The sequence below is a fragment of the Melozone crissalis genome, unplaced genomic scaffold (assembly GCF_028551555.1).
Source record: "Melozone crissalis strain CALT ecotype California unplaced genomic scaffold, PUWL_Pcris_2 ptg000006l_1, whole genome shotgun sequence".
NCBI classification, from domain to species: Eukaryota; Metazoa; Chordata; class Aves; order Passeriformes; family Passerellidae; genus Melozone; species Melozone crissalis.
The window spans coordinates 11,517,063-11,540,038 of NW_026535784.1; the positions used below are offsets into that span (position 1 = coordinate 11,517,063).

General features: G+C 37.0%; 1 protein-coding gene across 5 annotated transcripts in view; it reads right to left on the reverse strand.

Annotated features, from left to right (window-relative positions):
• The window catches only part of JAKMIP1 (janus kinase and microtubule interacting protein 1), a 143,979-nt gene that overhangs the window by 59,057 nt on the left and 61,946 nt on the right, over positions 1-22,976 (reverse strand). For all 5 annotated transcript variants that reach the window (XM_054295990.1, XM_054295989.1, XM_054295986.1 and 2 more), the window contains 4 exons: positions 19,382-19,656; positions 13,039-13,533; positions 1,437-1,646; positions 675-794 (listed from right to left, as the gene is read on the reverse strand). In XM_054295990.1, coding sequence (XP_054151965.1) covers positions 675-794; positions 1,437-1,646; positions 13,039-13,533; positions 19,382-19,510 — 954 coding nt within the window. In that variant the 5' untranslated portion in view covers positions 19,511-19,656. The remainder of the gene's footprint in view (positions 1-674; positions 795-1,436; positions 1,647-13,038; positions 13,534-19,381; positions 19,657-22,976) is intronic.

Genomic DNA, 22,976 nt, shown 5'->3' on the forward strand with positions numbered 1-22,976 from the left:
TATAGGTTCCATCTTTTTAGAATGAAAAATCTTTTCCTCTGCCACTAGAATTAGGGCATTAAGGCACATGTGTAGAAAGTCCCATTGTAAAACTCACCTCCATTGCAGTCAATGGGAGTTTTAACTATTAACCTCAGCACAAGTACTGATAAAGGCTGATAAAATTAGTTCTTAAAATTCATGTGATATCCTTTTCTGTATAAGTTACTATCCCTCTTCTAGGATAATTTCACCTACTTAAGAGACTTCCCTTGAGAAATGGCAGATTTTTCATCACTACCACAAGAAAGCTTTTTTAACTCCTAGCTAGCATAAGCATGACACAGAGACAAATTTCAAAGGGATGAATACAGCAATTTAAGTGCATGGATTATGCATGTTCTACACAACATCATTACACAGTGCTACAGGCAACATACCAGTTAATTTGATTACTATGACCCCAAAACAAATCTGTAAATTTTTATTTTTGTGGGACAGGAAAGATTCCATCCATGTCCTCTAAGGTCACAAGATTAATTTCTATAGAAATCTTTGTTACATTTAGATATAATTGACTGAGGCCAACCAGGACTAATTTGTAAATTATTTATAACGCTGACTTTCCAACATTAAATCTTTTGCCATAAAGATGCCCTCCCAGTCACCATCTGTGTTATTACTAATTAATTTACCAGTTCATTTCTTTCATCTGCTAGGAGAGTATTTCTGTCTTCCAGCTTTCTTATTACAGCATTCAGTTCAGCGATTTTTAACTGAAATCTCCGCACATCTCGTTCATCCAGGTGCTGCTCCTTTACATCAAAAACATATCGATTTATAAAATTAATTAAAAAAATATTTTACTGTCCACAGTTTAATAGCATAGCTTAACAACTGTATTGTGTAAGTTTAAAACAGACTCATACAACAGTATCTGGAAAACTTACTATAATTAACTGAAATACTAAATAATAACATCCTGGGAAAATGCTTCATGAACAGCATATTGTGAAATGCATGTAAATTTTAACAATTAAACAAACTATCTAGGTAAATAATATTTCATATATAGCAGGTTACTTCTCACCAGATTTCTTACTCTCAGCTAAAACAGTTCTAGTGTAAAGGACATAGATTAAAATCACATGGCTCAGTTTTTGAGTAGTACCTATTTTCTAATGGTTAAAATATTCCTAAATTAATGAAATAGTGAGAAAATACTGAGGTTCACAGATCAAGATGACAGTGTAAATTCTGCAAGTTATATATCCATATATTTCTCAATGTTCTTTGCAATTTAAGAGGTCCAAGGAGTTTTTAAATCATTAGTAAAACAGCAGAGTGCAGCACCAGGCCATTTACCATTAACAGGTCCTAATAGTAGCCACAAAATGACTGTGAACACCCTGGCAGTTCTCCAGAGCTGAAATTCAGAGAAAACTCCATTTTCTTACCGGACTTCCCATCAGTTCACTGATATCTCCCACTCCTGCAGGAAGCTCCCTCTTAGGACTGCTGTGGTATCGTTCTGCCTCCTTCACCTGGACAAGCTGCTCATCCAAAGCTTCTTTCTGAAGGAGCAGTTTCTGGGTATGGCCTGCCTGGACACCAAGGTCCTTCTCCAGAGCCAGAATCACCCTGTCTTTGCCTTTTATCTCGTCCATCTGGAAAGAAATAACACATAAAGGAAGTTTCTGTAATATCCCCAAGTGCTCACAGCATGCAAACATACAAATTTGCAAAAACAAAGTTCTGTTTCTCTCAGGATTACACCAGCACTGAAACTGTGGCTGCCAAAAAGAAAATATATCTTCTGTGTAGTCTTTTTCTCTGTCCTTAAAAAAGTTCAAGTTTCTCTGTCCTTAAAAAAGATCAAGAGTTTCCTTGGTCCAGTCTCAACTCCAGAGACAAACAAAACCAGAGGCAAACATGCAGTGAAACAGAATACAAACCACTGAAAACATCCACTTCACCTGAGGATACACACTTCTATACAGAGAAGAAAAGTTTGCTTTCACTATGTTTCAGCAAAGAAACACAATTAGTACAAGATAAGACGAACACACCCTTTAAAACTCACCTGGGCTTTGTTTCAAAGCTTGAGCCACAGACATTTGCCCCATGATGACTCCCTCTTTATTAGTGAATATCATGTGTGGTGAATCTCTTCACAGACATTTAAAATTAGTAGCATATACATGCACAATATTTAAACTTAAAATCTTAAGCATACCTATGTATTTTACGCGCCCTTGTTATAAGATTCAAATGAGGACTAGTCTTTGTGTAGAAGGAAAAAAAGTAAGTGCACACAGACCATTAGAATAAAGGGTAGGAAGCAAGAGTTCTTAAACACCCTCTCTGGTTACTGAACTGTGTGTTCATACATCTCCATACCAAATAAAGCTCACTGCTCACAGTGATCCACTGCAGCTCTCATAGGATTTGTCCCTTGCAGCATCAGTGTTAAATTCACTTTGGTACTATTCCAAATGCTAGAGGAAGTGACAATCTGCAGCAGTTACTATAGAAACAGATTTCTTAACAAGAACATTAACCATTAACAATGTATTTATTGGAATTGTGCTGTATCTCCTCCAGTTTACAAAACTGCTTTCTTGGTCAACATAAATGCATGGAATTTTGGAAGTCAATTTTATTTTGAAAAAATAAAATAATGAAGTAGTTAAATCATATGTTTGTTGCTTATTGTACCCCTACATCCATACAAGTCCTTTATGTCAAGTTACACCTAAAGAAAAAAGAAGGAAAAGAAAAAAAAAAGACATACTAGAAGTAATTTATAGTTCAAAGTGATTTACAGGATTAAACACAATGAGATTACATGATCAGATGCAATTTGCTTCTTCAGGATTCTTGTCTTAATCCTTTCACAATCTACAAAGCACATGAAATTAGTTTGTGTAAAGAACCTGACTGGCAGGGGATGGCTTGGCTGAACCATGATCAAAGATAAAAAGGTCAGATTGAAGTGAATAAGCTGCTCTAGACTACTGTGAAGTTCTAACTGGAACTGATGAGGATTTGCTCAGATGGAGATTTCTTCCCTGATTTAGAAAAGTTGCTGTGTCTCAACTCCTTGTACAACAAATAAAAACAAACTTCCCAGTATTTCAACTCCCATTTGTGAGACTTCCAAGTACGCCAAAAAAGGACATGCAGGAAAGAATGCAGTTTTTATTAATGGAAGAATTTGCAACATGCAGGATTTCAGAGGGACTGTGCAGTGAACAACAATGACAAAAATTAAGCAGCTGCCTCATTTACTGAATGTTATCTGTCAGGCACACTGATCTATAAGGGAGCCCTTGGGAGGAAAAAATGTCATGTAACTAAATACTGTGGACAGTTTAGCTTTCAATCTCACAGGTGTTCACACTGAACATCCACATAACTGACATAGGGATCTGCCCAGGCAAGGCACACATTCAGTAAGAAGACCCAAGCTTAAATATGCAGCCCTAATTCAAGGTACCCAATTAGTAGCATATTTCATACTCTTCCTGTTCTCACAACTTAATGGTAAATGCAATGATATAGGCTTTAAGTTGGAAGGGAAAAGGAAAGCAGCAATCTAGGTACTTGCTGAACTGACACAGAACTGATCCTTTGAAACAGATGTGACCGGTGCAGTCACAGCCACGTCACCCTCCTCTCACATTTCCATTGATCAAAGCACACAGACTCACACAAATTAGAAAGAAATGCCATGAAAGAGCATGGCTTTGAGGTGAGGGTTAAGGGAAGGCATAATTCTCCTCTGCTTTTCCTACTACTCTTTTCCTATCACAAAAATCTACATGATCACTCTTTCAGATAAAAACAAATGCCTCATGTTTAAGTCAAGTTAAAAGTCTTTGAAACACTGATATAATGAAATAGCAATGACTGCAGAGCTTTTTTTATTTTGGGTTTCCATTTAAAGTTACAGGTATGCACTCGAGAACCTGTTACTCATGTAAACCCGGGCGCGCACACACACAAATACACAGAACACTGCAATGGTGCTTAGTTTTTAATAAGCACAAATCACCAGAACAAAGAATTTCTAAGGAACTAGCTTACCACAAATTTATAAAGATTATTAGAATTGCATCAAGAATGCCTCCATATTGTGCATCAGAAGCATGTGGGTCAGTACAATTCTGCTCTCTTCAAGGGAATGGTTATACCCTTTATTCATCCAATGTAACTGCACTGACCTAGTTAATGTCTCAATTTTCTTATATCTACAGCAATCTCACCCAAAGACTTATAATCTTTTTCAGCCTTCCATGGTGCAGAGCAAATCTGCAGAGCAAATCAAATCATCTTCCTTGCCTGTTTTCCTAACAGAGAGCACAAACTGGTCCAGAGTGGGGAAAAAAAGGGAAGAGAAGTATTTTACAGCACTGCAACCTCCCTCAGTTCCATGTGGAAGAGATGAAGAGATGGTATGTCGGGGCCCAGGAGGCAATGAAAGAGGAGTCACACGACTAGGAAAGAGAGAGATGGTTTAGTTTTAAACTGAATGTAAGCTGCCATAGAAGAAGACTTTGGTTTAGCCTAGTATTATATATTCTAATAGTTGTTAAAGCTCAAAGTCTCCATGTCAGTTCTGTCCCACTGGAAAACAGCTGGAGCCACATTTTGTTACATGAAGGAAAAAAAAGTTGACAGCATAAAGGCCAACCAACTAATGTAATTAGGCATGAATTAGGTATGTATTTTAGACATATGTATTATGGTCTCTATTTTAGTGGGGAGAAGCATATCTTCCATTAGGCAAATGAAAATCAAAATGGATTAATCCAGTTTCCCTGCTGCCTCTATTTTAATCCATCACATGTTGTGGAAGCAACTCTGTCGTAGCCAAGACTCTCTAAGAATCTACATGGTCTTAAAGAGAAGCAGTATTTTTTATTAGACTAAGTGACAGAGTTGATAAGGAAGCTTTCAGGCACAGAAGCCCTTCAGCAGATCAGGTTAAGAAGTGTTTTCATGTTTTCTACCATGGCATTGCACTTGAAGGACCAACATTTGACAACTGGAAGCTGCATGCACAAACTCCCACCATGGCTTTCACAGATTCCTGCCTGTTCTGCAACTCATCTGAGACCTCTCAATAAGATACAGAGGACAGATACCATCTCTTCTACCAACATATTTAGCACAATGACATCCCAATCATGGACTGTGCTCACACATATTGCATAAATCAAATATATAGTCCCAGAAATCCCTTCCAAGTGTTGTTTCGGTTTCAAATTTGTTTTCAGTTTAAAACAAATTTACCCACTTTCTGCAGCTACCAAGTAAAACAGGGTCACATGAACTCTTCTCTATTCTCTTTTGCATGGATTTTAAAGTATTTTAGAACAGTGATTATTCTTTATGCATTTAAGGGTGGTACGAGTCAGTGCAAAAAGTCTGTGGTAGGAGGACAGTGGAGCAACATGAGGTTAGAATGTATTTTCAATTATAGGCCTTGAGAAAAAAAGTAGCAGAAATACCCTCTGAAAGAGGATTTAAAGAAAATAAGATCATTCACAAGCAGCTGCAGAGGCAAATTACTGAGAAATCACCTTGAGCAGCATAAGTAACTCTGGAGCTCTTGGTTAAAATTAGAGCTTTATAAATATAATTTCTTCAGGGGTTTTGTGCTGTCAAATGTTAGTTGCTGAACACAGACACTACCTGCATTATGTCAATGAAGGGATAGCATTTACAGCCTGTGTCAAAATTACCCAGGTTCCTAAGAACATGTACCTAACTGCCCACTAACAGCTAAGAGAAATGAGCAGAAATGAGTCTTTTAATAATATTTATGAAACATGAAAGAGAACCAAGCCAGTCATTAGAAAAAGCGTCCCCTGCCAATTATGCCACACTTCAATGACTACAGTGAAAGAAAGTCAGAGACCTTTGGGGGAACTTTAGTCTCTCATGAAGTTGAAAGAGAAATTCCCAGGGAATTAAAAGCCACATCTATCAAGGCATTGACATATTCAGTTTCCAAAGTGGAAAAAGCCAGCTGCTGCATTGCCAAGTGTAAGACCTTCCTCTTCACCCATTCTTGTCAAAGTTATCTCCTAGCCAACTGCAGAACAAAATTCTACAGTGCTCTTCTCCAGCAGAAATTTAATTAACCTTTATACTAAGTGCCTGACACTGAAAATAGGGCTATCATGACAGAGGGATTGCTGGTTACTCTGAAGAACTAAAAGAAGATTCTACTCAAAAAATCCAGGTAAAGATTGAACCAAAAAGAATTAACATATTTTATAGTTTTAAAGGGACACTAAGAACTAACAACAATATCCCAAGCTGAAAGCTCATGTGGAGAAAAGAATTAAAATATTCCAGAGCTGTGTACACTATTCCCTACAACATACATGGCCAGCTATTAAAATAAATGTTTGCTGCTTATTTGGGACACTTAGGGGGAAAAAGGACTAGAGATGCCAACCATTCAGTGGAATAATAAGGGTCACAGACAGAAGTGGATAGGATTTATTTTTAATTTCATGTGTAATTTTTCTAAACCAACAGTCAATTATTTCCTCCAGTAGCTCTTCTCACATATTTTTCCGAAGTGTGTAAATCTCATTAGAAGTTCTGATAAATTATACAAGAAACACGACATGGGCAGAAAATTCCAGAACTGATAAGAGGTTTCTCATATCTTTCTCAAAAGCCAGTTACAACCTCTACTACTGGATTTCTCCTATTACCTATCCCAAGTGTTCATTGACAGAATTGTAATGAAAAAGTAGTTTAAAATACAAAAATGTAGCAAAACTGAGTAATACAAATTTTAGGAGGTTTTTTTTTCTGTCTGTGTGCTACACCACATGTAACTGTTGGGGGTTTTTAATACTGTCCCAAATTTTGTAAGATATAGAAGTCAAATTTGTGACCTTCCTAACTTTTTAGAAAATATTAAGAACAAACACAAAATGCTGAACCTGCACTATGAAAAAGGTTGGATTAGATCTGCTTGATCCAAGGAAAAACAACATCTGGCTGGAATGCTGCCCTGTGAGATCCTAAAAGAAGAAGCATAAATCTTGGGAGGACAGAAAGCCAAGTATTATTTGCAGTCCTACAAAGCTGGAGGTGCTGGGTCTGTGCTGCAGCTCAGCTCAGCCTTGGAATGCAGCTGGAGCACGTGTCCCAAGCAGATGGCACGATCCAGGAGCAGCCTAGCATTTGATAGCAGCAGCTGCGTGTGAAACACAGGCGGGGCTGAGCGGCCCAAGCTGCAGCTCTGCCCAGCCAGGCACGACTGCCTGGGATGATTCAAAGCTCAGCTTTCCAGGCTCAAAATCCGACACTGCTTCGGAGGCAAAACTCACACAGGGCACAAGTGAAGTGGGAAAAGCCAGGGTCCACCCTTTCCTCAGGCCAGCAGGGAGTGCCCCTGCCAACAGCCAACTGTCCCTCTGCTCCAGAATTTTCAGACAAATGTCTCTGCATTGCCCCCAGTGATGAAAGCAGCATAAAGATACAAATTGCACTGCCTCAAAACGGCAAAATTCTAGTAATGGTAAATGCGGGAGAACATGAATACTATTAGAAAACTGTTCCCATCAGTAGATAATCTGGGGTTCGGTGGAGCATTAAACCTTTGCTTCTATTTCATGTCAATTGCTCATATGAAGAAATGGAATGCACTGTTCCTCAAATTTGTAGATGATACCAAATTCAGGGGAGCTGTTACCACACAAGAGGATAGGAAAACCATTCAGAGGAACTTTTAAACATGTTGGAGAAATGAGCCAAGAAACCCTCATAAAGTTTGCCTAAGGTACAATGTCCTGCCCTGGGAGAGCTCAAGTCCCTGCTAGATGCCAACTGAAGTTGGCAGTTTTGCAATGGGAAGAAAAAAAAAGGAAAAATAGACAAAAGGAAAGATCTTTGCATCCTGTAGGGCAAGTTGGATATGGGTCAGTGGTGAGAGATTGCAATGATTGAAGTTAACTTGATATTGGGCCAAACCAGAAGGGGTGTACCAAAAGAGATTTAGCTTTTTATTAAGCATATGGGAAACCACACCAGGAGCACCAGAGCCACTTCTGGGCTCCCTAGCACAAAAAAGAAGGTATTGACACACTGGCCTAAGTGCCATAGAACTGGAGGAAGGCCAGTAAGACCACTATGGGGCTGCAGCATCCAGCATTGCAGGAATGGTGAAGGTGCCAGGCTCACTCAGCCAGCCAAAGGAAGCAGGCAGGATGAGTTAAAACAGCAGATATTCTGGATATCCATTCTGAATATCCAGTTATCCAAAGGGGAATTACAGCCATGAACAAAGTACATGCTTCTGCAAGATACACAGCAAAAGGACAATAGTGACAATCAAAATAAGAGGAACAAGAAAGAAATCTCACAGTGACTGGGCTTTAGGGCAGGCTGTCACTGCTGAACTCCGTCTTGGGAGGTTTTCAGACTGGACTGGAGGAGGCCCAGAGCAACCTGATCCAACCTTCAAAGCAGCTCTGCTTCAAGCAGGACACTGGACCTGGAGAGCACCCTCACCATCTGAATTTCCCATGATTGTATTACACTCCCAAAGCTAAACCATACTGAAGACATAGACTCCATATTAGTATAATCCATACTAAGGACAGACAGACAAACCACCATATTAAGAGTTGTGCAAAGTTACAAAATATGAATCAGTGAAGGATGTGAGTTGAAATTTTGGGCTGTCCTAAACTGGAGCAACCCAATTCTTAATTCTAAAAAAAACTTTCCCGAAGCCTTCACTTACAACATGAAATGCTGTATTACACACAGACACAAAAACTGAAATACTGGTTTTAAAAATCAATATAAATGATACATGAGCTCATTCCATAACATGTTTTTTGTCTTGAAGAGAAATTTCAGTGAAACTGCCTGGACTTCAACCTTTATAAACCGCTTCATCTATTAGTTTGAACGATATTCTTTCATGTCCTGCATTATATTTATTTGGGAAACACCAGACAGAAGCAGCGTTCCACACTGGAAGGAGTTTTTTATTTCTGCAGCAATATCATTTGGACTAAGGAGATTAAGGACACTTAAACAGTGCATCTGTCTCCATAAATCATTGCTGATCAGGAACTTCTAAAAATCACCCCTTGAAAACAATTTCTTTTACTTTGATGCTCTTAACAGCAAAAGGATTTTTTGCCTTGCAAGTATGAATCTGCAGTACTGTCAAACTGCTCTTTAACCAATTTTTATAAGGCTACTTGAAAATACAATTGAAATATGGAAATTTAATTCATCTGGTGTACTGTGTGCCCTCTTAAACAGGAACCTTATTGTGCATCTAATACAATCAGTGGAATCTTAATGATTTTGTGGCTAAGAAAATTGGGTCTATTTTATATTGAAGTCTTTCAGTTAATTTCAATCCAAGCTGTTAAAGAATATTTAGGAAGACCATATGTGTAAAGACTTTAACAGGGTAGAATGATATTTAGCTGGAAAATAAGTGAAAAGCTTGGTGTTAAAGACATTTCTAATAAAAGAAACAGTGTTTACTAAAACATACACCACAAAACGCAGGGTGCAAGTGTCATTTGTTCGTTCCAAAGTTTAAATATTATATTAAGTGTTCACAAAATAAGCATTCTGGTTTTTTCATATTCAACCAATATTAAAAATTAGTAGATCAGTGATGTCATAGTTCAATATCCTTTCAATGATTGGGCTTTTGCATACATTTTCCAAGGCATGAACTACAAAATGTCCATTAATCTTGCCACTGCACAAACAGTACCTAGAGAAATGTGCCTTGCAATGTAAGGGCCTGCTTAAAAACCGGGTCCAAGTGGTCCCAGAATGAATGGAGCCTTGAACTAACATGGTCAATGGCCATGGCCGCCTTCCCACCTGTGCTGGCAGCAGAGTAAGGCTGGGCTCTTTCCCAGGATCCCAAACAATGTGAGCAGCTGTTTCAGGATTGCCAGGCAAAAGAGAGCAACTTTACTTACCTCTGAAAACTAACTGCAAACATGATTATCAAACCAAGTCAGTTAAATGGCAAACTTAATCAAGGGCTAAGAAAAATTGGCTGAAATTGCTATTTTGTGTACTATTGTACAGTTTTCATACTGTGGAACAATACAACTGTTCAGACTCAACCACTCAGAAAATATGGGCTGAACAAAGTAAATAATAACTGTTCTTTTTTTCTAATCTTATTCTCCAAGGTGCCTCTTTACTTTCAAGACATCTGTTTCATTTGTCCCTCCAGTTTGTTACTTGCTATTTTTACTTCTGGTTTCAAAGCTGCCAGCACATTGTGCTGATGCATATATATAACAAGGATGTATTTTCTTGGAGGGTGAGGGAATAAAATCCACAGCAATTAGCATTCCTTAAATTAATGGAAAAATTTATATCACTGTTACATTTTCAATTACAGGAACATAAAAATTCCAGCATAATTTCTTACTGCACATAGAAAAAGTGTGTTATATGTTTTGCCAAATAGATATTTTACTTTCTCTTATTAAGCACTAGGACCTTAGCCATCCAGTCTTGTTTCTGTTGAGGTTTGTTGGGTACTTTTCATGGCTCAATTCAAAACCATGAAAACACTCCCAAATTGATCAATCATATTTTTTAAAAATATAGTAAATAAAATTGTATCCATAGACAATGGATTTTTCTTTTTTTCTTTCTCATAACTTATTTTTTAATAGCAGCCAATAATTTTAAGATTTTAGTCAGATTAGTTGTGGGTGTTAATGGCAAAATACAGATTTTTTCTAGCTGCAATATCTAAGGGAAAAACATTCACAAAAGTAATCTGTGATCTGAAATGCAAAATAAATCAGACAAGTCTGTCAAGACAATCAGACTGCATCCTGAATTACTCTGTCTGAATCTGAATTACAGTATGGCCAGCCCATTTAGGTAGTGAATCCCAAAGATGCTGATTTCCTAATAATGCCACAAAACACTGCACACATACAAAAGAGCACATTAATTGAAACTCAGTTACAGAACTGTGCTAATACTATTAACACTTCTTTTCACATACTGATCATTTAATCTCACAGAACAGTACAAACCAACGAAGAGACCGAAATCCAGGGTTGATAGGGTTAATCTGAAATTGAAGGCGAGCATCCCTTGAACTAATTAAATGGAGGAGAGAGGAGAATATCCCAGTGATCAGATTCTGCAATCCCACGTGCTTTCTCAAAGGAAAAGAGAACCTATCTAGGAACCCTGCAGTATTTTTTACCTCATCCCATATTTAAAGACTACCCTGTGCAATAACTACCTAAATTCCTAAGAATCTAGAAGAAACTCTTTCTAAAAACCCCACAAACCATTTAATTTTAATTTAAGGAATTAAATTAAAATTAAAAGAAATTTAAGGAAAAAACTGAAATTCATTACATGAAAGGAAGGGAGGCACTAGAAGGCAGCACAAGACTCTTGGAGGAAGATATAAACATTTCCTAAGAAAGCCATGAGAACAGTGGCAGGCTTCCTCTGGTGCTGGAAAAAGGAAACAAGAGTTACCTACACACTCTTCCAGTATATTCATCTTTTTAGATATACTGAATAACACAGGCCCAGCAAGGCTACAATTAAAATTTTGAATGACTTCACAGAATTTTTCTTTGTGCCAGACAGAAAACAGAGTGCCCTTCTTCATCACTTTTGCCAACAGTAGGCTGAAAACCTCTTCTCTTGAAAGTGAAGAGTTAAATATTTCCTTTGAAACCCTTCTTGGAGGAGGTTAAATTCATTTAGAAAATGTCCTCCAGAAAAACATATGATAGAACGTATCAACCTTCTCTCTTCTTTAATACTTTTTATAATTGCCTGCACTTCATAGCCATGATTTTAGAATTTTACATGTGTAATAGAGAACAGAATATGAAAGAAGCCACATTTGCAGGAACTCTGCATTGTCGGTCTTTGCAGTGGTCTTAATTAATGAACAAAATGATACCCCTGAGACTGGATCAACTTCCAATTAATTCAAAGCATAAATATTTACTGCATTAAAAGCTTTCATTGTCTCAGACAGAAAATCAGCAGCATTAAATAGATATTACAGTTTGTAGCTTGTCCTCATAATTTTTCCCGAGGAATACAAGAAATAAGAGGTCATTTCTGCACAAATTCAAGCCCACAAGATGTTTTCCTAAGGAAACTGATGTTTCATTCTATTAAAAGTCTGTACTACTTGACATAACATAAATATTATGCTTATTTAATTTTTTCTTATTTGCATAGCTATCATACTGCTAGTTTGTGCAGATAAGCCATTAGGTATACACACACATATAGAAAATATCAAACAGAAGTGTCACTTGATCAAGACCTCTTTAAATGTATAGCTGTGTACAGCCCATCTTAGATTCTGTACATTTTACAAAGCTGAATAATTTGGGGCACCCACTGTCAGGAAATACCGCCTGGATTTTGATTTTATACCAACAGCATAGTCTGCCATCTGTGCTGAAGTCCTAGGGTTTATGAAGCGTGAAAAAAGCCTGCTGTCCTAGGCCCTAACTTTTCTGCTGCTATAGAAAAAACACAGAAATTCTGAAAGGGCAACAGTGCTTCATACTGAATGACCTGGATAAAGATGCAAAAGAAGCAAAGAGACTGTCTTGTTTCAGCACAACTAGTTCCTCCCATTTAAATATAAAGCTCTACATGAATTTAATGTTGCCATCTCACAAGGCATTCTTACTGTCCAATGAACAATCCCCAACTTGTTTTGGTCACCAGGAGTATAGTTGTACAGCTAGGAAGGGGAAGTGTATTTCTTTGATCTGTTGAGAAAACTCATTCTGGAAAGTCTTGCATGACTTTTTTTCTATTTGGAGGGACATAAAGCTTTGGACTGTGCTGGACAGTCTACAGAGCCAAGGTTCACCTTTGCTGTAAGGAGGAGAAACAGTGGCCCATTGTAGCAATCAGCACTGATGGATGATATCACTGCTTTGATATTTATGGGCACATACAGCAATATATCAATACCTGCTACAAACTGAAATAAGCAGCATTACTCAGGGAACTCACCAGCCTGCGGATCTCCCTCTCACACTCCCGCTTTATTCTGTTGATCTCATCCTGGTGGGACTGATAAGCCGTGCGCAGGTCCGCAGCCTTCATCTTATCTGCCTGCATGATGTTGTTCAGAGCTTCTTCAAGCTGCTTTTTGCCAGATTTCAGCTCCAAGATCTCTTGTTGCAGCTTCATTCGTTCCCCGTCGAAGGCCTTGCGAGCCTCCTCCTTCGCCTCGCTCAGCAGCGCCGTCTTCACCTTGTCAGCCGCCCCGTCCCGCAGCACGTTGACTGTCGACTGCAAGCGCTGAATTTCACCGTCCTTGATTTTCACCATTCGTGCCACCTCCTGCTCGTGCTGCCGGATCAGTAGCTCCCTGACACTCTGAAGTTCCTTCATTTTCTCCTCGTGGAGCTTGGCTTTCAGTTCAGAAATATAGGCAGTGTGCTTATGCTGCTCCTGCTCCCTTTCTTGCTTAACCTCTTGGATTTTTTCCCTCAGTTTACCCACCTGGAACAAAATAAAAAATATTGATTAACAAGCACCACTCCACTTTTTAAAGTCACCAAGGAAGCTGCCTCTAAACTGTTCGTAAAAACCTATCCTGAATATTCCAAAGCAAACACTGCACACCTCTCTCCAGTAAACAAATGGAGAATCAGGGCTGAAAAAAGGCCATGTGCATGTTAAGGAATCTGCTGTAGGGGTATGCAACTGGTAATGAGTTCTCATAGATCTTGGGAATAAAATAAAACTGACCAACACACAATCTAGTTATCGCCTTATTTCCTGTACCAACCACACCAGACTATTCTCACCCATAACCCCTCTATTGCGCTCTACAAGCAAATGGAAAATCACTCAAACAGGGAAAAGACTTTATGTTTATGCTGGAAATACTTTTATTTTGGATTTCTTAATTTCTTAGCTATTTTAATGGGAAAGTCCTTATTATATAGGCCAAAAGAATTGGCCTTTTGAAAAACCAAGTCTACTCAATGGACTTCAGATCTCATCCCAAAACTGAGACTATTCATGTCCCCAGATATTTCAGAAAATATAGGCCAGTGAGTCTAAGGGCTGGAGAGGGAGTAGTGGAAAAATGTTATAGACTATTATAGTAATATCCACTGTGATGAAACCTCATTATAAATGATGCTCAGCAGGCTGCATGGAAAGCAATGCTTTTTTTCCATGTGGGATTAGATGTTAATTTAGAATAAAAGGGGAAAAAAGAGAAAGGCTCACTTGTCTATTGCAGTATACCAGAAAGGTTATAATGTATTTCATCATTCATAGTTTCAGTGACATCTTTCAACTATCCCCATTACTGAGACTGCCAAAACCTCTCTCAGAGGCAAAAGTTTCAAAAATTGTATTTTAACCTTCAGTGACAATACAAACAAACATAGCAAATGGAGCTTCATGTTAAAAAGAGGCTACCAAGCAGCAAAATGTTATTCACATCTGCTTCTATCTGTGCAACACAAAGCTGTGATCTGTAGTCATGTGATGCATTTAATTTACACTAAATTAAGCCAGATTTGCAATTTGATCAGGTGGGTGTCCAGTCAGGATCAACCCACCACATGTTGACCTGAGGTCTTCACACAGCTGGGACAGCAGACTTTTCCTGTGCAGAAAATGTTACAATCCTCTTATTTTGAACAGCAGCTTTGAAAATTAACCAGCTCAAACTTACCCTTGATTTAAAGAAAGGAAGAGATTGGAGCAAGAAAGGAAGGAAAGGTATCATACATTTTTATGAAAGTAACCTAGATGTACTGTTGACTGAACACCACCTGGGACAGCACTGCGATTAGAGTTGTTCAAAAGGTAATAGATCTGAGTCAGACACTGTCACACAGAGATTTTATAGCTATTGTTACTCTGTTCCAGGATGATTCTGAGAATGTGTCTTTATTAAGAGAGACAGAGGTTGGGTTTCTACCCCAAATGGTAAATCTGGTTATTGGAAATTATCTGCAGGATATATCCATGTATTATTTATTTCAGTGGGATGACATCAGTTCCAAGCCTACAGTGGATAGCAGTGATTTTCAGTGCTTGCATTAGGATACCCAATTCCAAAGGAGAGTCCATGGCAGGGAGGCTGGAATAGATGATCTTTAAAGGTCCCTTCCAAGCCATAGCATTCCATGATGCTGTAACAAAACTAAGTCACTTACACACCCATCCACACCATCAGAAGTAAACAGACTGGTTTATAGATAAATTTGAAAATGAAACAACACTCATTATTTACTTATTGCTTTACTGATGAGCCAAGAAAATTGAAATTAAATTGAGCAATGAAACCTACTAATGACAACACAGGAAAACAAACTGCATAATGGCACTTACAAACACAGATAATATACCTCCAGAACCACAGTAATTTTAAATTAGTCATATCGTACATAAAGCATACAACTGAAAGGCAGTTTTCAATACAACACATTCATGAGTTTAACTTCCTACAAGATTTTTTAATAAATGAGAAATGGATTTTGACATTTTGGAGGAGCACTGAGTCACCAAATTAGCATATTTGCTCAATTTTTCTCATCTTTCACTGAAGTAAGGGAAAGCAAAACAAAACCTATATGCACCTATATGCTGTCTGTGAGAACAGCTATTAACCACTCAGAGTAACTGAGTACTATCATGTATCACTACTAATTTTACATAAAAGCTTCAGTAAGAGGAATTTAAACAAGAAGAATTTTAATCCTTAAAAAAACTCTAGAAATCCATCAAAATCCACAAAAAAAATTCCTTCAAAAAACACAGCATATTAAATGCTTATTACACCTCATGATCCAGAAAAAAACCAATGCATCCCAGTTCTCAAGGTCTTTAAAAAATCTTTTGTTATTACTGCTTTTGGTCAGAGAAGATGGAAAGTTAGATCTGTCTGTTATATCTTCTCTGAAAGCCATAATCTGTCCTTCCCACACCCTTCAGTCCCTCTCTCCTGCACACTGTGCAGTTCTGTACTTGTCTGGCTTCCAGAACAAGAATAAAATGAAAATATCATGTGGCATTTTTCCATATGCCTGAGTCTCACTTTTTCTTGTATTTTTTTTTAATATGAAGAAAGCTATCTCAGTGGGAATAGGTACTTTGGCATACTTGTTCCTAAATATTCATCAATCTCATCACAAGCATTTATAAAACCACTGAGCTGACTGCAAAGACCATGCTCATTCACTACAGCTCCTAATGCTCATAGCACTGGACTTTAAAGTTCAGTTAGAATGAGTTCTGTCCTCATTCATGTCAACATAAGTAAAATTTTTGTGCTTTGGTCAGCTCCTTTCATTACTCATTACCCAACATTTGGATGTTTTCCAACAAAGCTGTTTCCCTTGCAGTGCGCGGGTATGTGATCCCTGTTCAGTTCATGCATTTCCTTCTCCAGGCTCTCCATAGATGGCAGCAAACCTACAGTCCAGGAGGACATCCTGTCTCCAACAGGGCCCCCAAAGCTATCAAGCAGGTGTTCCCAAAACAAGACACAGTACAGGGCAACTCAGGCAGGGCCACAACTTTTGCTGCACCCCTTAGGCAGCATAAATGAACCCAAGTTACTCATGTGTCCAATGGTCAGAACACCACCTGCAAGATCAACAATGATGCACATCCAAAAATGTGCAAACATATCAATTTTGGATCAGGCATTGCATAAGCATGCAGTAAGCAACTTTACAGAAAAAATTTCTTTACATGGATCAACAAGCAATGAAACAAGATGTACTAAGAAAATATGTACAAAGTTTTGAATGTCTCTTGGGTAAAATTTTATTTCAGTGAAAGCAGAATTTTTCAGGCAAAAGTACGGTAAGGCTAATTTCCATTTGTGGTGTCTCTCATCAATTAGAAGGTTCCTTCTCAGATAAATCATTAAAATGGGCATATACGTGAGGGAAAAAATAGTTCAGGAAAATTAAATTGAATAAATTGGCCCCACAAGAGTTTGTTACCTTTCCTAATACAGTTTATATCCCATGGGCCACAGAGCTGTCTGTTTAGCAGCTTCAGTACTTCCCCCTTACCTATATTTACACCAGTAAATATATTTAATTTATTTAGAATTCTCTAGGTACAGTTTTTTTACTTTTCTGATACCAAGAAATAATTTTCCTTGGGTTTGTTACTATTTTTGAACTACAGTCTAAACAGGAAGAATCTCTATGGCTTTGATTTACTCATCTTGTCAGTCAAGGCTTCCTGTAACTGCTGCACAGACCGGGAGTAGGCTGGGAAATAAACTACACAGTTCCAGTTAAATGATTTGCAGCAAGCAGCACAGCAAAGACGAGGGAGAGGGGTTGAAGGTCTCGTCCCCCAGCTGCATCCTCACAGAAATGCACTCCAACACACTGCAGAATTTACTTCAGACGGCAGTGCACACTTGGTAGGATTTTAGTGCACTCTGCCTGTAATTTCCTCTTTCCTAGATTTCATTTGTGAGCGCACCCGTTTCTCTCCACACATATGTGCACAGTACACATTCTGTCTCCAGTAACAACCTCAATACGCTGGAAAATATTAAATTTTTAAGCTGAAGAAAGGTGAACTAGAAACCAAGCTGAAGCAAATTCTATACTGAATATAGTGTAAGAAGACTAGTTATTTAAAATATTCCTGCAGCTGTCATGGTCATGTACTTACACCTCATTCTTAGTTGAATCAAGAGTTAAACTTGATGCTCTTACAGGTAAAGACTGGAAGTGTATCAAGGCTAAAATCTTCCTAGTGTTCATGTAATTCTTTTTTTAAACAGAGTTATTTAATGAGTCAAATTTAATTCATTCTTCTGTCCAAGGTATAAGATAACTTTATGTGCTCTTTTTAATGCAATTTTTAAAATCATAATAAAATTCACATCTACATTTCTGCATATAAAGTTCTACAGAACTAAAACCAAAAATTTACTAGTGTAAATGTAACCTACCATCAACTCAAGTCTCCAAGCAGAAACAATGAGACATTAAAAACAGTGAAATAATGCAATTTACTGACCTGTAAGTTATAAAGGGTATTGGCCACTACTAAATTTCATGGTGTGTATTTTTAAAAAGGTTAAGTAGTTTGTGGAACTTGTTTTAAAATTTCTTGTCATTATACCAATCAACAGCAAGAGAAGGTGGATGAGAAAGTGAATAGCAAAACCCCTGACTTATCTGTTAATTTATCAATACCCCTGACCTGTAAGAGATTTGACTTGCTTTAGTCTGTGAAGAAAAATTTCCAAGGCAACACAAATTTAGTTGATATTTTCTGAACCTATTGCATCATTCAAACACAAATTAAGGCCTTATGATTTATTTTTCCTCTGTAAAAAAAGAAAAAATTTGAGGATTACATTTGTGATAGGTTTTGGGGTTTACTTTGTAAATTAAAATGCAAAAAATAAACCTTCCAAAGCTGAGTATCACACAAAGATGTTAATGAAACTAGAATGTGCAGAAATGTTTTTATTCAGGTGTTCCACATTTTACACGGATAAAAAGAAAAAAGGCTAGAACAAAGATCCTCTATATAAAAGAGAACACATTTTCAGTGCATATTTCCCCACTTGGTAAGTCTTTGAGACTCTTGCCACAGTATCCCCAGTCAAATACAGATAAATCCACCTGCACATGGATTATTCTCCAGAACTGCCTTGTGCAAAGTCAAATGCACTAATTGATTTTAATAAATAACAGAATAGAAATAACCTTACTGGTTTATCCATATTTTAAACAACCGATAGAAATATATAAAAGTAACTGCTAATCTTCATAAATACAAATGTATTTGATGAATTAATATTTGATGAATCCTATGTGCCCTCTTGATTACCTAAATACCAGTTGAACATATGCTAGGTAGACAAATATTGATGAATCTGTTTCATCAGCAATCAGATGCATCATTGAATAGCTCAGAGCAATGCCACACACAAACTCAGCAAATCAAATTAGGACTCCTACACAGACAGTTTCCAGTTAATTTATATTCTTTATAGGCATTTAAAGTTGCATGCCTTGAATAAAGTGCTGATATTTGTTTTTGAAGACAATTCTTTTTATAACATACAATTTTCAGTAAGGTCAAATACAAAACTCCCTTGTCATTGTCATTTGTATTGCTGTGATTGCAAATTTCAGTGACTGGATGTTGGGAGATATTCAGTCCCTTTTGCACAATATTTAAAAGAATTGCCACCAATTTTAGTTTATCAGTTGTTCTTCTGATTTCACTTCTCTGTTGTATTTTTCTTTTACAATTAACACATTTTAGTATCAAACTCTGCTGGTTTCTAACAGTGCTGCTGTTTAAAGAGTGATCACAAAATAGAGACAAATACCTTGGTTTTTTCTTGCTGAAATTCTATCTGGATGTTGGTCAGTTTAGTTCTCAGCTCCTCATTAGCAGCTTGCAGGGCTTCAGTCTCCATGTCGGGCTTCTCTCCCTTGGCACGACTTTTCTTTGACATAATTGTTTTTGAAGTTTAAAATAAAATGTTTGCTCCACACTGAGCTACCAGCTAGTGCTTTCTGCTTTTAGCATTTAAGAGTCGTGCAGTGGTCAATAAAACCCCTCATACAAGGCTCTGCCATCATGGGAGCAGTCTCTCATGGCCTGGAAGAAGCACAGTGGTAGGAACAGAATTAGGCTACAGCATTGAGCAGAATCAAACATCAGACTTAACATCCACTTTTAAAGCACACTGGACTTCCTTGAATTACACTATACTGCATAGTGTACCAGAGTTTGAAAGAAACAGATAAGAATTTACATAATATATCACGATCTCTAAACTCTATCCAGTGTATTCTGATGTTCACAGAAATAAAAGCATTAACAGTTCTGAATACTATAGCATATAAACAGAAATTATATCTTATTCAGGACTTGACTAGAACCATGCTCAGAATTCCCAAGAGCCACAGAGAAAACCATAAATTAATTGAGGTAGTGCTTCAGTGGCAATTGTTTATTTTCTATAGTAAGAAGAAAGTATTTCTCTCCCTAATGTATCAGTTATAATGCATAAATGTATTATTCATAATTATCATCGAGTTTTGCATCATCAGCATCTATTAAAAAGTTATTTCCAGGTATTAAAACTGGAAAAACATTTAAAAATGTTTATAAAATATCCTGTCTATAACCTGCTTATGTTCAAGGCTGATACTGTTTGAAAAGCTACAATGGAAACAACAAAGTATTTAACTTCAATTTCATTTCCCAGTATGCTCTAAGCTTAAAAAGTATTCAGTTATTTAAATCAGCTTTATGTAATATTCAAGGAGAATACCAATAGCAGACAAATAACCCTAACTCAAATAATTAGGAAATCCCATGATTATTTTGCTTCATGAGCAGTCAGGATAGAAGTTTAATCTGTGATTTTTTTTTCCACTCTGCTCTTCTGCTCTTCTCTAAGCATAACCCAGTGCTCCACAAGACCAAACTGTGGAACAAGTGCTATCAATGCTGAACTACTTTCCAAATCCATATTCTCTGCACATTTTTAAATATTCACATAAATTTTATCTTTTAATTTTTGACAAAGCAGAAAGGTTCCTACTTTAAAACTGCGTTACATTAATGGAGTATTATATTTCCAAGAAAATCTTTATCTACTTGCCAACAAAAAATAAGCTGCTCTTTCCAACCTACTACAGATGGGGAGTTATTTTTAAATTGTATTAGAATGAAAATCCCATGCATTCCTTAGCACATATTTTCTAAAGGATTAGTGACTAATGCCTGAGGTGTGTAGGGAAAAACTAAAACGCCTCAATTTAATGCTCCTTTTCAAGCACTGGTGAACAGGTGGTGAGTTAAAGATCTTCCTTAGAATGACAAGCCAAATCAGATGAAAAGTGAACAGAACTCAGGACACCAAGTCTCAGTCTGTTTGATGATATTCCCATTGAGTTCTTTCATTTGTAAAAAGCAATTGAAAAAAACATGAACATCACCAATTATTTGCTGAAGTAACTTAAGAGAAATAGTTGTTTTGCTCTGTAATATCAGATATCCTTCCTTTGAAGTATGATTTATCAAGTTATCCTATTCAATAAATTTTTTTTTGTTCCTTGTATTCATTATATGAAGCATTTTCATATACAATCCATGAAAAAAACAGGAACTTAAATACATTTTAATTTTGTTATGTACTAGACCTACCTTACAAAACAAACAAATAAACTGGTGCTATTGTGATTTTACACATAGTAGTTGATTCAAGAGAAACAAATCAGCAATATTCTCTCAGTAAATTTTAAAAAAAGGAACTCTTTGGTGAGTAGAAGAAATGGGAGGAATTACTGTTGTTAATAAAGTAATTTCATGCTATTAATTATGGAGTTTCTATGATGCTCAAATTGTATTTAATACTCAAATTAGCCTTAAAACTAGAGAGTTCAGCATTATTCTTTGAAGTACTCTTCAGAATTAAAAAAAACCCTCTCAAGGCGTTGCTCTCCATTTTTTTTCCTTTAGCTCTCAACATTTGAAAATTGTACTTTTCAAGTGAAATAAAAGCTTAGACCCAGAACCTGAAGAAAATCGTCCTCTTGTCTTATAGGCAATGAGGGAAGGAGAGTGGGGAGGGGAGCAAAAGCACCACCTCCCAACCAAACTAAACATAATATAAAACCACAAACAAAACAAAAGAAATAACCAAAAAACCAAACAAAACAAAAAAACAACAACAACAACAAAACAAACAAACAAAAAAAAACCCACACAAAAAAACACACCAGGAAACAACCACCCATCAAACTGCACTGGTGGGCATAAAAAGAAAATTTCCATTTTTACATTTTCACTCTTCCCTGGATACATCTTCCAGCCTACCTATTTCAAAAGCAGGAACTATGGCAACACAAAGCCTATCTATATACTCAGAGAGGCACACAGCCCAGACACACAAGGGCTGGAGCAGAGACTGCATCCTGATTCCTAAATGAAAGGCACAGAACCAGTGAGTGCCCAGATTCCCTCCTAGCTGAATTCCCACATTTGATATTTGAATAAAGGTCAGCACAAGAAAAAACCCCAAAAAATACCAAACAACTTGTAAATACAGTGAAAAGAAATGAAGGAGAAAACACTCCACTCTAACAAAATTTTACTGACGCAGATGCTTCAACGACCAACCTATTTATTAACTCTCCATATGTCTGCTGAGAGGCAAATTTATGATGTCACCAGGATACAGTCCCACAACCACCCCATGACTAAAAATAGCCAATTTCTGCACTCTGAGTTCTACACACTTCTTGCAAACCTTGGAATCATTTGAATGTTTTTTATATTTCACATCAAGAAAAAAAGATAGGAAAGAGTAATGGATTCTAAAGCACAAATCATGTTTTCAGCAGTCTCTGGAATATACCAAGTTTCTGACCTTACTTCATAGGTATAGGGGAAATTACCATTGAAGAAAAACAACAAAATAAACTTGACTGAATTTGAATCAACTACACATAGTTTGGGGGATTTTTCTGTAAAGGATCAAAATACTTAACATGATTTATCTTACAGATATTTTGGGAAATCCATTAAATTCTTAACATACTAGAAAATCAATCAGCTGAACAATGTCCAAACTTTCAATTTCTCTTTTATTTGCTTAGCAAATTTAAGGGATGATTTTTATAACCACCTCAACCTATTCCCTGGTTTTATCAAACAAGACATCAAACTATGTAATGAATTGCTATTTGATTATTCTAGATGTTAAGTAACAATAAAACGTAATAGAAAAAAGAAAAATCAGTTACTGCAGAAATGTGAAAGTGTAGCATCAAATAATTTTGATTACATAAGGGCAAGGAAAAAAAGGAACCCAATATTTCCTATTGAAAAGTAAGTCAATTTAAAGAAATTCAAGTCTGTAAACATGATCCTGTACAAAACACACAAAAATATGGGGAGGATTATAT